The sequence below is a fragment of the Stegodyphus dumicola genome, chromosome 5 (genome assembly GCF_044657685.1).
Source record: "Stegodyphus dumicola isolate Sdum_Otavi_A_Nest chromosome 5, ASM4465768v1".
Classification (NCBI taxonomy): domain Eukaryota; kingdom Metazoa; phylum Arthropoda; class Arachnida; order Araneae; family Eresidae; genus Stegodyphus; species Stegodyphus dumicola.
The window spans coordinates 149776310-149791982 of record NC_140772.1 but is presented as its reverse complement, the minus strand read 5'-3'; the positions used below and the strand labels follow the sequence as shown (position 1 = coordinate 149791982).

The window sequence follows — 15673 nt, the reverse complement described above, 5'->3', positions numbered from 1 at the left end:
GTAAATTGTGCTCTGCCTGTCTGATGCAGATAGTGCCATAGCGTCGTGTAGAGCTTCTGGGGTTGCAATTCAGTTAATAGAGTTTAAGGTACCAATAAGCCACTAAGGCCCCAGAGGTCACAAGTTCTCTTGTATTATTTTAAGTCTCACTAGATGCAAAGAATAAGTTTTATTTATAAGATAATGTTTTTCATTTTTGTATTGTATCTGATAATCACAGTAAGGATTATGAAAGGCAATAAATCACTTCAATATGCAGAGATAATTTTAAAGCTTAGCAGTTAGTTACAAATAATTAAATAAGGTAGTTACGTACTCTTATTTATTATAAATTTACATGGCCACTATAAATTATTTTTTTTTTTAATTTTTATTTAAAAAAATTACTAAAATTAGAATCTAATAACATTTCACAGTTTAAAATACAGTAATTTATAACATTGATTCTTAAAAAATATTAGTATAATTACACATTAAAATACACAAAATATTGGTATTTTGTAATAACAACACATAACAAAATATTTTATGTGTTTTTTAATTTGAAGCCTTCCTTATGTGTTTTTAATTGAAGCATTTTAGCTAATTTATATAAATTTCCTTCTCTTTAACTGTTTGACTGCTACACAGCGCAAAAGCGCTGCATTCATTCAAACCGCAACGCAGCGCTTATGAGGTTTTGCATTATCTGGTGAAAGTTAAATAATTCAAAACCCCTGACAGACATGAAACAAATTATTGCTATGTCTGAAAGTAACTACAAAGTCACATAAAGGTTTAAATAAACCTCTTATTTAAAAACAACTTACAACATAAAGACATGTTCTTATGCTAACAAAATAAACTGCAGCTCGTGGTGATGTAGTTAAACATAGACAGTGAAATTCAGACTAAAATGTGAACTAGCAGTCAATTTAATTTTAAGCTAAGCTAGCTCATTAATGCTATCGTCATAACAAATACAAATGCAATGATAATAGTTACAAGCAAAGACAAATAGTTGCAAATTATCAGAGGTGGCAAAAACTAATGCAGCGTGCATGCCAAAGCCAGAAACACGCACTGTTTTACAATCCCAAAACCTCAGTTTAGAAATTATCTAACTGACTTTGCATTCTGGCAAGGAAAAGGAAAGGGGAAGTTATAGTAAAGACTGAAATTATAAACAACTGGTTAATTTATACAATAATAACTGTACATATCTTTGAAGAATAATTTTCTTTCTCTTTATGCATTCAGTTTCTTTCTTCAATACATTTCCTCTTCATTTTAGAATTTTTGGATTTAATTAAAGATTTCTCTTATTCTAAAAACTAAATACACAGAAAAAAGCTGCTAATTTTATTTCTTTAGTTATGTGAACATTTAAAACAAATACGAAATTATACATCGTAAAGCCCAGTTACAGAGCCAATGTGGCCGAATTTTTAGAATAGTGACACGCCGGGCAAAAAATCTAGAAATAGCAATACTGTTAAAATTTAGGACAGGCACTGGGAGCAAAATATTGGAAGGCACTAGGTAGCAGAACTTAGTACCCACAGAGATTGCATCAGGTGGGAAAATGACTAGCGCCAGCCATGTGTATGATGAGTTGAAACATACAAGATGAATCTTTTAAATTGTCAGTTTTCAATTTCTTTATAAATAGAAAAATTCCTTTCTATAAACATCTGTCCATGTGATAAGATTACAAGCATTTTTGACATTTTCCACGCATTTGTCTAATAAAAAGTAGAGAAAACAAAGGAAGGAAAAACATGTTTAAAAAAGACTTCTAGTGTAAGAAGTAAAACATTCAAATATTATGCTTCCATTGTTCTTTCAAAAATTCTCCAAAAAGTAAGAAATTTACCACAAACTTTCTGTAAAATACACCCATTACGTATTAATACCATGAAGACATTTTTCATTTTGTCACATTTTTCTGGAATATTCTAGTGAGTGAGTGAGTGAGTGACTCATATACATATTACACATGGGGAAAACCACAAAAACGTCCATGCAGTCAGCCCATTCACGGGATTCGAACCTCGGACCGAACTACCAGTGTTCAGTGACTTTACCGCTCGGCCACTGGTGGGCTCGGAATATTCTAGAATCTTGGATTTATAAAACTTGCCTTCAAATCCTTCTAAACTTTGCAAGTTGCAATGCCTAAAATCCTAAAGAAAAATTACCTGTACCAATCCTGTAACAGCAAAATGTCAGAAAAATTTTGAGGGGGGACAAGAGAAAATGTGTAAAATCATTTTAATACAGAAAAGTGATGCATATTCTGAGAAAAAAAAAAAAAAAATTCTAACCATGGGAAAAATTCTAACCATGAAAAAAAATTAAAAAGAAGACATTTATAATTAATTACATAGCTATTTTGCTTTTGCTAAGAATCATTTTTTAAAATGTGCTTCATTCCCTTTCTCCCTCCCAGATTCAAAATATTGCATAATAAGTCACCAAAATGGAAAGTCATATCACTTTATAATATTGCAGTAAAAAATAAAAATGTTTCATTTTAATGTTATTTCTTAAATATAATTTCAATGTTAAAATGTTTAAAAAAAATCCCAGATCTTTTTTTAAAAAATTTTTTCTATAGAAACTGATCTTAAAATCCCCAAAATGTTGATACATAGCCAAATTTAGAACCGTTTAATAAAAGAATTCATATCTCCAACAGCAAAAAGTTGTTTAAGAGCTCTTTATTAGAAAAAATTAAATGAATTTAAAATGCTCAATTTTTGCCCAGAATCTCGTGCATCTCAATGTTTGTATTAGAAATAGGAACAAATTATAACCCATTCATGCATTTAAAAAGGTAACCATACTTATCAGTGAATCACCAAAAATGTTCCTCCAAAATGCTGTCACACTCTAAATGCCAGTCGTAAAAACAGGCGGAAATTTCAGATGATTAAAATTAAGGACCTTCTGCCGATTTTGGCTGAAATTAAGGACTTTTAAGGACCAAAATCCGATTCCAAAAAACCTAAGGACTTTTAAGAATTCTTAAGCACCATATGAACCCTGTACCTCAGTGCTCTTCCTCTACTCCCCCCCAGTCTGTCAAGATAACTTCTCGCTTAGCTATATTTGAAGTGTTCCCATGCCGTACAGGCACTATACACTTACAAACATGCATGCCTTCTCCAGGAATCAAATCCACATACGGCAGCCAGCATCACTTGATCAGAACAAGAATAAATCTTGGCTATTTAAAGCGTTAAGCATTAGCAATAACTACAGCTACTAGATGTGGCTAAGCACGCACATAAATTCTATATGTGATACAACTATTTTATTAGATTACTATTCAACATTTCTGATTTCTGTCTTACAGAGAAAGTTTTGAGCTACAACTTCTTTTAAAGATGTAATATTCATTGTGCATTCAGTGATAAGTACCAGTGAAATATTCTTAATTGAAGAAATCTAATATTATACACTTCAGAATGTTACTAAATAAGCAAGAGTTCAAAAATGCATATTAGGGTGAGAGACGAAAATGTAAACTTTAGCAAACAGTTTGCCAGTAGAAAATTACCTAAAAGCATTAATGCAAATTTTTCTATTACTGGGAATGGACTCCTCTGGGAGAAGAAATACTAATTTTTAAATCAGCTTGCCTTGCAACCAAATTAGATATCAAGGGTTCAGTTCATAAATTATTATTATCTCTTATGTTTTAATGTAAAATAACTTACTTCTTCATCTAGCTTGCTCACCCACAGATGAAGATTTGAATATTGATGGAGACTGAGATCATCTACTGCCTTCTGAATTTTATTCAGAATATCTGCAAAAACACTTGTACTATATGCACAGGTTTCAAGAGAACGAACATCTATATCAATCTGTTCCTCTATGGACAAAAGATCTTCAACCTATAAAAATAAATTCCATTAATAACTGATGTAGCTCATGCTTTGTAAGAAACCTAAACACAATAACAAGAGAAGTATAGTTCGACTTACCTTCTCTTGAAATGTGAAGACATTTTCAGCTAAACGCTGCACATAAGGATCCAATTTATAAGACTCCCATATCAAACTAAGACCCTAAAACAAAATATAAAAATAATATATACTATATAAGAATATATAGTACTAATATGAAAAAATATCTAATATGAAAAATAATATATATAAAAGAATAGTTAGTACTAATATGAAAAAATATCTGTCTAATGTTATTTAAAACTACGAAAGTATGAAAAAAATTTACAGTAGAACAAAAATATCAAACCATTAATGCTGGATTTAATTTTTTTTGCTATCTTAATAAAATAATATTCACACAACTTTTGACTGCAAGCTTCAAAATTAGAATAATTGCAACATGATAGTTGTAAAACTGGGGGAAAAAATCTTTTTATACACTACAGCACTTCTAAAATAAATAAAAGTGAAAACTCTGCTTTCCTAGCTCTAGTAAATATTTTTAAAAATAAAATGTTGTATGATCTTAAATTCATTTAGGGCGAAAACAAGTTACTACTACTTGTGCAATTGCTGCAAAGTAAGTTAATAATAATTTATTTACTAAAAAATATTGATTACTTGCTTATAGTCTTCTTCAAAAAAATTTGAGGCATTTCAAGGAATTTTCAAGGACTACTCTAAAAATTGTTTCCTGCATAGAACTACTTTATATGTTAAGAGAAATAACATGCCGAAAAAATACTAATTCAGAAGTCGAACAACAAAAATCAGTGTTGTATTTTCAAATTTTCACAGGACTAGTTTGGAAGGTTTTACCAAACCACCATCCTTAGCTGCAAAAGCACAAATGAACGAGATAGGATATAATGATTAAATAAGATAAGAAAGCTGTGATGTATGGGTAACGCCAACCAACAAAATGGATAGAGGGCGCTGGCTCTCAATCTGAAGGTGCCAAAAGTTTTAGTTTCCAAGAGGGAGACCAACAGAGAGGTCACAGGGAAAGCACGTGGAAGCCATTAATGAAAGCGAAATTAACTTGTATTACTTTATATATTTCAGTTATTAGTGTTGTAGTTTAGTATTAGTTTTATGTTTGTGAAATAAATGTTTAAAAATACGAAAGGGTGGAGTTATTTCTCTATGAGACGGTGGATGAAGAAAGGGATGATATCACACGCTCTCTCACTCGAACCAGAGCTTTAGATGACGGTAGAGAAACTTCAAGAGAAGCAGGTAGGAAGCTTCTGATTTTATTTACTTAAAGTAGAGATGCATTGAAGATATATATGTATATATATGTAAGATATATATAAATTAAAATGTATAAGAATGCCAAGAAAGAATATTTAGTAAACCTTTTTGGTGAAATTTAAGATACACAAACTGTTGGTTTAACAGTGGTTCAATTAAAAGGTAAAATTGAGGACAGTAAAATATTTAAAGATGATACAGAATTTGTAATTGGATTATTAAACTCAATAGTTGAGGAAAGAAAAATTAGAGAAGAAATAAAAGCTAGGGATACACAATTAGCCTTAGAAGCTCAAAAAGTTGAACTTGAGAAATTAAAATTAGGGCAGCTAGAGAAAGAATTAGAACTGGAAAAAGTTAGAAGTCAGAATACAGCTAAAGATGGATCTCGTGCAGATAAAGACATGATTACAAGTTCAGGAAATTATTTAGAAAATTTGATAAAGAGTGTTCTTCTGAAAATATCGGAAAACTTCAATTTGTTTTTTCAAACATTAGAGAGAACACTCATAACTCAAAATGTACCACATGAGCTCAAATCCGAAATTTTGATTAACATTTTAGGGAATAAGGCAACTAATATATTATTTTACATTAATGATGAAGAACTAAAATGTTATGAAACCATTAAAAAACTAGTATTAAGAGAATATCCACCAACTGCTTATGAATGTTTAATGAATTTCCAAAGAGCACGACGCGATCCTAAAGAGTCACATGTTCAGTTCACTTCTAGACTGTCTGCAAATTTTCAGCATTACTGTCAATTATGTGAAGTTAATGACTTTGATACACTTTGTCAACTAATGATTTCCGACAAACTTTTACAAACGTTAGATAAAGAAGCGGCAACTTACATAATTAAAACAGGAGAAAATTGGTTAAAACCTAAGGATTTAGCTAAAGATATTAACCTATATTTTGTAAACAAAGGCAAATTGTTAAACGACACCACTTTTAGTACTAACGAAAACATAGCTAAATCGTTCCACTCTTCAAGAGAATCGAAATATATTCCGCCTCATATGAGAAGCAACATAAATAAAAATAAATATCCACCCAAAGACTGTTACATATGTGGAAAATTAACGCATCTCGCTAAATCTTGTCCACAAAGAAACAAATCAGTAATGCAAAACCCTCCTCTTAAAAAAGAAACACCAGAGAAAAATACTAGTAATAACATAATAGCAAAAATTGGATCTTCATGCTCGTCAAATGAAATTTTTATGCAACCATTGCAAAAGGTAAATATTTGTGTTGCAGGTAACGAAATCCAAGCCATAATTGATTTGGGTGCCGAGATTTCTGCTATAAATCCGAAACACATATCAAATTTCTCTATTGAGAACAACTGTAATATTGACCTAATTTCTGCATTCGGAGAAACCATATCAGCTAAAGTGGCTAGAATTCCTATATCCATCAGAAATGCTGATAATCCTAATTTATTGAAACCTGTCGAAATATTAGTAGCTTTAACAGAAAAACTTCATATACCCTGCGTAATTACTCCAAATGTTTATGATTTATTGACCTCTAAATCACATCTGCTTGGCACGAATCGTGACTGCGACACAGTGTCTCCATCGCAGATACCGGAAGTGAGGAGTCATCAGTCAAAACAATTCGAAGGCAAAAGAAGCGCTGATTTATTTATGACAGGAGACGAGCAAAATTTAGTCATAAGTTGCATTCAGAGCGAAAACGAAAGTGAGGATAAATTAAATTTGGCTCAACATTCAGATGCCAGTATTTTTAAACAACAGCAAAGAGAATGCGAGACGTTACGCAATATCTATAAAGACACGCAAAGAAATAAAAATAAATACTTTTTAAGGGATGATTTGATTTATCATACCAAAAGAATTTCTGGAGAACAAGTTAGTGAATTGGCATTACCTAAAGTTAGAAGGGAACAAATTTTAAAATTAGCTCATGAATCTGTTTTTGCAAATCATTTAGGGATGAGAAAAACAAAAGAAAGGATTCGTTATTCATTTTATTGGCCAAATATGTCACGAGATACTGAAGAATATTGTAAAACGTGTAAGGAATGTCACTTACAAAGTAGAGAAAGAACCAACGATCGTATACCCATAGTTCCAGTTTAAAGACCTGAATTTCCATTTGACACAATGAATGTAGATATTAATCGGTCCAATTGAACCTCCATCAGCATGTTAACACAAATATGTACTATGTTTAGTCGACCAACATTCTAGGTGACCAGAAGCTGTCCCTTTGAGAACTATTACAGCAAAATCAACATGCAATGCATTATTAGAAATCTTTATGAGAACGGGCATACCTCAAATAATAGCTAGCAATCAAGGTACAAATTTTGTTGCAGAATTAACACAAGAATTCCATGCCAGATTAGGAGCAAGTCCTAGATTTGCTAGGGCATCCACAAAGTTCAGGATTAGTTGAACGCTATAACCAAGTTCTAAAACGTATGCTTCATCATATCATTAGAAACGACTCTAAAAATTGGGACAAACACATACCATACCTGTTATTCGCTTACCGCGAAATTCCACATTGTACTACGGGAGTATCCCCATTTAAATTAATATTGAGAGGTTAGAGGTCTGTTGTCAGTATTAAAATTGTCATAGTCAGGAGAAATTCCATTACCAATAAAATTGTGTAAAAGTGCTGTTGATTATCTACAGGAGCTAAAAATGAATTTAGAAATAGCAGCAGAGCAATCAGCTATAATTGCAGAATTGAAACAAGGTGCATATGCAAGATATGCTAATCGAAGGGCTATATATAAAGAATTCAATCCTGGAGATCAAGTGTACCTGCTGATTCCAGATTTCAGTAATAAATTATATGCCAGATGGATAGGACCCGCAGAAATAGTATCTTGTTGTAATCCAGATTCTTACAGAGTCAAACTGACAGATGGTACAACAAGAAGAGTACACGTAAATAAAATTAGAAAATTTAATCCAAAGGTACAGGCAGTAGGTGTAATATTTGAGAACGAAGAAGAACTAGGAGAAGTCCTTCCTACACCCAGTGTGAGTGACAAGTCCGATCATTTTCATCTTAACGAAGTACACTTAAGCCATTTAGATGATGATAAAAGGAATGACATGACGAACTTGTTAAGAAAATATGAAAACTTATTTATACATAAGGTACAAATTGCCAAAGTAGGAGAACATAAAATAAGATTAAATGACACTGAAAGAAAGAAGCCATAAGTTTATCGAATTTTAGAATCATTGAAGCCACAAGTGGACAAACATATCGAAGAAATATTGTCATTGGAATAGATTGAAGAAAACAACACTGAAATTTCGTACCCTATTGTATGCATTATGAAGAAAGATGGTAATCTTCGCCTTTGCGTTGACTTTAGATCCCTTAATGCAGTAATGAAACCAGATGACTTCCCTATGGAAAATCCTAAAGAGCTCTTATTCCACATTGGAAAAGCCAAAGTGATATCCAGCATTGATTTTACTCAAAGGCTATTGGGCCATACCATTAAAAAGATAAAGTCAAGAATTAGCAAGTTTCAAGACACATCGAGCTCAGTATCAATTTAAAGTCATGCCTTTCGGGCTACGCAATGCCGCTGCAACATTTCAGAGAGTGATGAACCAGGCCCTTGCTAAATACAAAGATTTTGCTCGAGCCTACGTCGATGACATAGCAGTTTATTCAAATAGTTGGAATGAACATTTAGTACATCTTGACACCATTTTTTCAAAACTGTTAGAACTACAGTTTTACGTAAATCTCAAGAAATGTTCCTTTGCTAAAACTCATATTAAGTATCTAGGACATATTATCGGTTCCAGCAGTCATCATACAGATCCAGAGAAAGTGGAGGCTATCCAGAAATTTGCTAGACCTCAAACAAAGAAACAATTGAAAAGCATCCTAGGCCTAAGTAATTATTACAGAGATTACATTCCACATTACGCCGAAACAGCTTATCCATTAACCAAGCTCACCAAAAGAAGAAGTTTTGAAGAGCTGTGCCAGACAGAAAAACACGATGAAGCATTCGATAAACTAAAGAAATTCCTAATGGAAGCACCTAATCTTTATACCCCTGTTACAAGGTTACCTTTTATAATTCAATGTGATGCATCTTCAACAGGTGTTGGAGCCTGCTTATCTCAACGGAAAATTGTTCCCAATAAGTTACGCCAGCCAGAAACTAACCAAAATACAACAAGCATGGCCAACTATCAAGAGGGAAGCTTATGCTGTTATTTGGAGCTTGAAGAAGTTTGAAACTTGGATTTTTGGATCACCCGTGGAACTGATAACTGATCACAATCCGATAACTTTCACCACAATCTTCTAAGTTGCAGGGATGGGCTTCAGCATTACAAAAGTATGATACTACAATTTCACATTGCCCAGGTGGCTAAGTTAAGCAATGCTGATGCGTTGTCCAGACTAGAGACTATTGAGTGACTTGTGTGAAAGAAAGAACTTTTCATAGACATTTATGAACTCTTAAGATTATTATTTTTTATGTGTGTGTTTCTTTTTCAACTACTCTCCTAGAGACTTTTAAGTATATCATAGAAACTTTAAGTATTCTATTGCATTAGAATTGTTTGATTACTAATTTTTAATCATTTATACGTTAGAGTTTTAGAAGAAGTCTTGTAGTAGGTGTAGAAGTAACCTGTATAAGTATTGTGTTATATATCTTTCAACTTCAGTATTGAATGATTTGTAGACTTCAGTAGGTAAGTAACTCTTTTGTTTGATGACACCATAATTTGTCATATTTCAATAGGCTTTCACCCTATTTCAGTCTTGGATGGGGGATGTGATGTATGGGTGACGCCAACCAACAAAATGGATAGAGGGTGCTGGCTTTTAATCTGAAGGCACCAAATGTTTTAGTTTCCAAAAGGGAGACCAACAGAGAAGTCATAGGGAAGGCTCAAGGGAGCCATTAATGAAATCGAAATTATCTTGTATTACTTTACATATTTCAGTTATTAGTGTTGTAGTTTAGTAGAAGTTTTGTGTTTGTGAAATAAACGTTTAAAAATACGAAAGGGTGGAGTTATTTCTCTATGAAGTGGTGGATGAAGAAACGGATGATATCACAAAAGCCTGGACAGAAAATAAGCTAGTGGTGCCATCTGTTGATGAAACCAGAACTAAAACATAATTTAACACTCATCTCAACACACAAAAAAGCACATTCTTGTTTTAGGAGATTATAAAAATTCTGTTGTCATTCCCTTCTTTCCATCAATTAGCTATAAAGTTGCACATATTTTGCAGAAATTTAACTTTCGTGTCGTTTATTCTCCCATTAATCGAGTTCCATACTCAAGGACCGCATTCCGGATATGAATTCCTGGGGTATTTATAGGATTCTTTGCCAGTGTGGTTTAATTTACATTGGCCAAACTAAGAGAGCCTTAAAATTTCGCATCAAGGAACATGAAGCATATGTTAGAAAAAAGGAAACACAGAAGTCTTCTGTTGCCCAACATTTTGTTGGTCCAAAAATCACACTTTCAATTTTTCTGCTGCCAAAATTATTCAGAAAAACATCTTTCATTGGAGAACTGGATTTTCTAGAGGCATTTCACATTCAAAAAAATCTTTCTGTTCTAGTTAACGATCCTAATTCCAAGCCGTCTTTGCCGGCCTTTAAAGAAATTACATTTTAGTTCTGGTTTCATCAACAGATGGTGCCACTAGCTTATTTTCTGTCCAGGCTTTCTTATCTAATCATTATATCCTATCTCGTTCGTTTGCATTTTTACAGCTGAGGATGGTGGTTCGGTAAAACCATCGAAACTAGTGCTGTGAAAATTTGAAAATATAACGCTGATTTTTGCTGTTTGACTTCTGAATTAGTACTTTAAATGTATTTTTAAAAATTTATACATTTAACTTCACTCTTTCATTATATGAAGTTAATTAAGTATAATAAATTAAAATAACATATTTTACTGTTCATGTATTAAATAACATATATTACTTTTCAGAATTTAATAATCATTTTGCTATCTCTGAGGCTTAAATTACTTTTAGGCACAAGGGGATAAAAATTACAGCCAAGTTTTTCTGGTACTTAATTTATACATCTGTATACATTAATCAGCATTCCCTCATGATTTATATTTTTGAAGTTCCTTCTTTAAATGATTTGTTTATTTTTCTACTTATTAACATACATACTACACCTGTTGTTACAAACATAAATATTTTTAAGCTATCCACATGAATACTATTTCTTGTGTTGTTTGTTTACTCAAATAATAATATAATAATAAACTATTTTATTTCTATGAGAAATAAGAAATTTTCTTCATGCTTTTTTTTTTTTTTTTTTTTTTTTTTTTCCCCTCTTAAATTTCAAAGGAGGGGGAAGAAAGAAAGAGAGACAAAAAAGTTCTAAAAAATCTTTTTAAAATCTTACAAAATACATTTTAAAATTAAAATGTCAAAATACTAATGTTTGATTTTTAATTCTAACATCAGAAAGAAAACTGATGTGCAATAATTTTGCCAATAAACCTTAATATTGTTTAACTCCTAAAATATGATTGATACATCACTACAATCAATTTATTTAAGTCTAATAATAATACAAGATACTCAAGTTAAAAATGGATTACACATTCAGGAATAAATAATTGTGTGCAGATTTTGTTTGCAATGAGTTTTTGATTCCTATTTTGTTTCACTACATGTAAGAGGTTCATAAATCAGTTTCATTAGGATAGCATGAATTCTTCAGAAGCAAGAAGAGATAGAATAAATCTGTGGGAAGCAGATGTTGAACACTGTCTTATGCATTACATATCTTAGTAAGAACTTCACTCATGGAGACTTTTTAGTTTTAAATGAAGTTTTCTTGACAGATCACGCATGGTTTCATCAGAGTGGATATGCCTGTCACAAAATTGTTGAGCTCTAGAAAATTTTGTTTATCAATTGTTCTTTGCCTCTTACAAAAAGTTTTACCTGGTGTGCAGTCAAGGCAACGAATCAGGATAGGACCTACCAAGATACTGTTTTGCAGTTTAGTATTTTATAATAAACTTCAAATAAAACTAATTTTTAAAAAGATAAGTTGAATTTCTAAGACACTACTGCTCATGTGTAACAGTTAGAGCTCTGCCTTTCCTATCAAAAATGAAAGTGATGGATGAAATTTTCAGAGTCTAGCAATCTTAAGGAAATTTAAAAGTTTTTTGGGTATGGCAAGTCATTTCAGACAGCATATGCCTATATATTTTACTACTGCAAAACCACAGAGTAACTTATTAAAGAAGAGAGTTCAAAGTAAAGACATGTTGCATAAACTGAAAAAGTTATAACAGCAGAAGAAATAATACTCCATTATATAATAAGAAGATGCAAAATGCTATACATGAGATTCCATAATAATGCTGGAGGACTAAATCTATTATCACAAAACAACTACGTGATCTGTTAAGAATGAATCTGAATTCAAATTCAGTGCTTAAACAATCAATCACTTTCAATGAGATTCAACATACTTTACAATTAGAAGAGAAATATTACTACATGATATAGCAAGATGATGCAAAGTACCATAAAGCTAATTCTACCATGTTGGAAAGAGTTCTTTTGCTTTGTTTGGTTGTAGTTATCAAATCATATCTAAAGACTATGGACATCAAGATATTCTCTTCTTATCAGTTGGGATTACATTTAATAGAAAAATTTAAAACAAAGCTTTTACAATGCACACACACTTTGGAAGAGGAAGATCATTGTTACCCATGAACAGTATGTACAGGGCAAAATTTTCATAAAGTTGTTTGATAAAACATAGTGAAACATGTACACAAATTTGTTGAACTCAAGGGACATCATTTCCAGTATATGTTATAGGCAAAGTATGTCTCATGAATATGATGTTTTTTCTATGAAGTAATGCAATATGCCAATATGCATATTGTTTCTATACAATTACAGTTTCTATGAAGAATCTATTTAAAAATTGAATAGCCTGTTAGTAAAAACTATACCACAGTAGTTAATCTAAAAAGTTGTTTCCTATATAATATTATATAAATTACCAAGCCAGATTCATGGTTTAATTTTTACATAATCAAAGAAACAAATGCTCTTACAAACTGCAGAATGACAGTTTAACTTTCATATGGCACTGGATACATGCTTTCATGACCATTTATTTCACAATGAACTCAGAATCTAATTATTCATTTTACAATTTTCTATGGCTTACAAATAGTGAAAGTCATATATTATGATTCCAGTACTTTTCTGTTATGCACCAGCCACATTTTTTGGCACATATGAAAAAGAAGCCAAACACAAACTGAGACCCAACAAAGCACCATTTAGGAACTATGCATGTATGTGTGTGTAAACAAAAATATTTAAACACACACATACACATATTATTACAATAGTACTGTGGAAATGAGTGGCAGGTGCATAAAAAAAAGTATCATAATTAATTGTAAGAAAATTTTGGGAAGATTAACTGCCAGGCATTAGTTAACTAATGATAGACCGTACAATTAGGCTAGACATATAAAAAGCTGATATTAATACATTGCAGAATTTAGTGATCGGCAGGCAAACTGAAGAAGGTAACCCCTTCCAAAGAAGCTGTACACTAGGGAAAAGGAGCAGCCAGAGCAGGCTAGCTAAAGGCTGCCGGTGTTTTTTCTATTGTTTTCAAATAAATAAAATGAAAAATGTTCTTTTCAAATTTAAAAAAAGTGACTTTTAAGCTAACAGATAATATTTAGGTACTTTTATAGAACTGTCTCCCTGAAAACTGTCTCTTAATTTAAAAAAAAAAAAAAAAAAAATTTTTTTTTTTTACTACTATATTTTTTCTAAAACAGATTTCTCATAACTCAAAGAGAATAATTAAGCTGCAAAATATCAAAATAGGTACAATTTATGATGCATTTTAAAAAGTGATAAAATGGGTAGAAAAGATATTTTATGATTATCTGCATCTCTACCATCATGATAAAGTATTCGTGAGGCAAAGCATTATATTGCCAAAAGAGTTGCGTGGCTAAACATAATGTCGCCAAGAAGTATTTTTGTTGCAACCCGGGTATGCTTGTATACATGTTTGATTTGACTGCTGTACTATGCCAAATACAGATGCCAAATTCATACTTGCCAACCTATGACACTCAAAAATCAGGAGACTTTTCACAATGTTAAAAAGACTTTTTAAATGATAAAAATATAGTTTTTAATAATGAATTAACTTTTAAATAGTTACTAAGTCTTAAATGCAAGCAAAACAAAAATACCTTAGACATAAAAAACATTTTTATTACTTTCATCGTTTTTAAAAACAAAACAAAAAAAAAAAAAAAAAAAAAAAAAAAAAAGGCACTTTAATCAGTTTTCATACAAATGTTATGGACAGTGGCAGATTTTGCTCTCGTTAAGAAAGAAACTTCATAATTTTGTTCATAGCAATTGCCACGTAGGCCTGCTTTCGCTAATAAAAGTTTTTCTAATGTGTCATCACTAATATTAGATCTAAATTTAGTCCTTGTTTTCACAACAACACTGAAAATCCTCTCACACTGCATTACTATGGGGAACTGTCAAGATGGCCAACATAATTCTAGAGAGTTCACTATATTTTAAAATTCCATCAGCACCTTTCAATTTTCCAATTATCCTCCACTTGGGTGTCAATCCTAGCTGATTTTATAACTTCATCCAAGTTTTCTAATTGTAAACTGCAAAATTGTGACTGCAGTATATCAGTAGCAACATCAATATCATCATCTTTCATGACTAAACGAAGTAACACAGGAAATCTGTTCAAAAAGTACCTTATATCAAAAAAAGATGCATTTGCTAGAGCAGAAACATCAGCAACTTTAGCATGCAAAATCACTTCATCGTTGACTGGAAATTTATGTAGTGTGTAATCACATACTCGAAAGAAGTAACTTCTAACATGAAGATAAAACTTATTTTTGTCTTCTGAAAGTTCTTCCACTACTTTTGTAGTTGCAGCTCCTATTACCAAATCTTCATCTACCTTCTGATTTTCTGTTTCACCATAAATCACATCATATATAGAATTACAAGACAAAACACAGACTGGTTTTACAAACTTTGATAAAATGTCTTTAAACAGATCATAAATCATTGATAGCAAAACATGAATTAATGGAATTCTGCTTTGTATAATTGTGTTCAGAACATCAAATGATGGCAAAATGAATTGTAAAAAAAAAAAAGCAAAAAGCTTTGTTAAGGTCCGAAGAAAAAAACATAAATATTCGTTCTTCACAAGATAAACTTACAGTAATCGGAAAATGTTTCGTGTGTTGAGCAATTTTTTTTTTTTTTTTTTTTTTTTATTTTGAGAGAAATTTGTATCAGCTTTACGCTTATATTTTGCAGTATTATTTTGAGAACTGCCAGTTAAATTGCTGAATGATGCAGAAATTACAAAAAATTAAAATTTTTCTCAT

General features: G+C 31.5%; 1 protein-coding gene across 2 annotated transcripts in view; it reads right to left on the bottom strand.

Moving 5' to 3' along the window:
* Positions 1–15673, bottom strand: part of Dhc64C (dynein heavy chain, cytoplasmic) — a 289295-nt gene that overhangs the window by 218753 nt on the left and 54869 nt on the right. For both annotated transcript variants that reach the window (XM_085817195.1, XM_085817194.1), the window contains exons 16-17: positions 3975–4058; positions 3705–3884 (exon numbers count right to left, since the gene is read on the bottom strand). In XM_085817195.1, coding sequence (XP_085673321.1) covers positions 3705–3884; positions 3975–4058 — 264 coding nt within the window. The remainder of the gene's footprint in view (positions 1–3704; positions 3885–3974; positions 4059–15673) is intronic.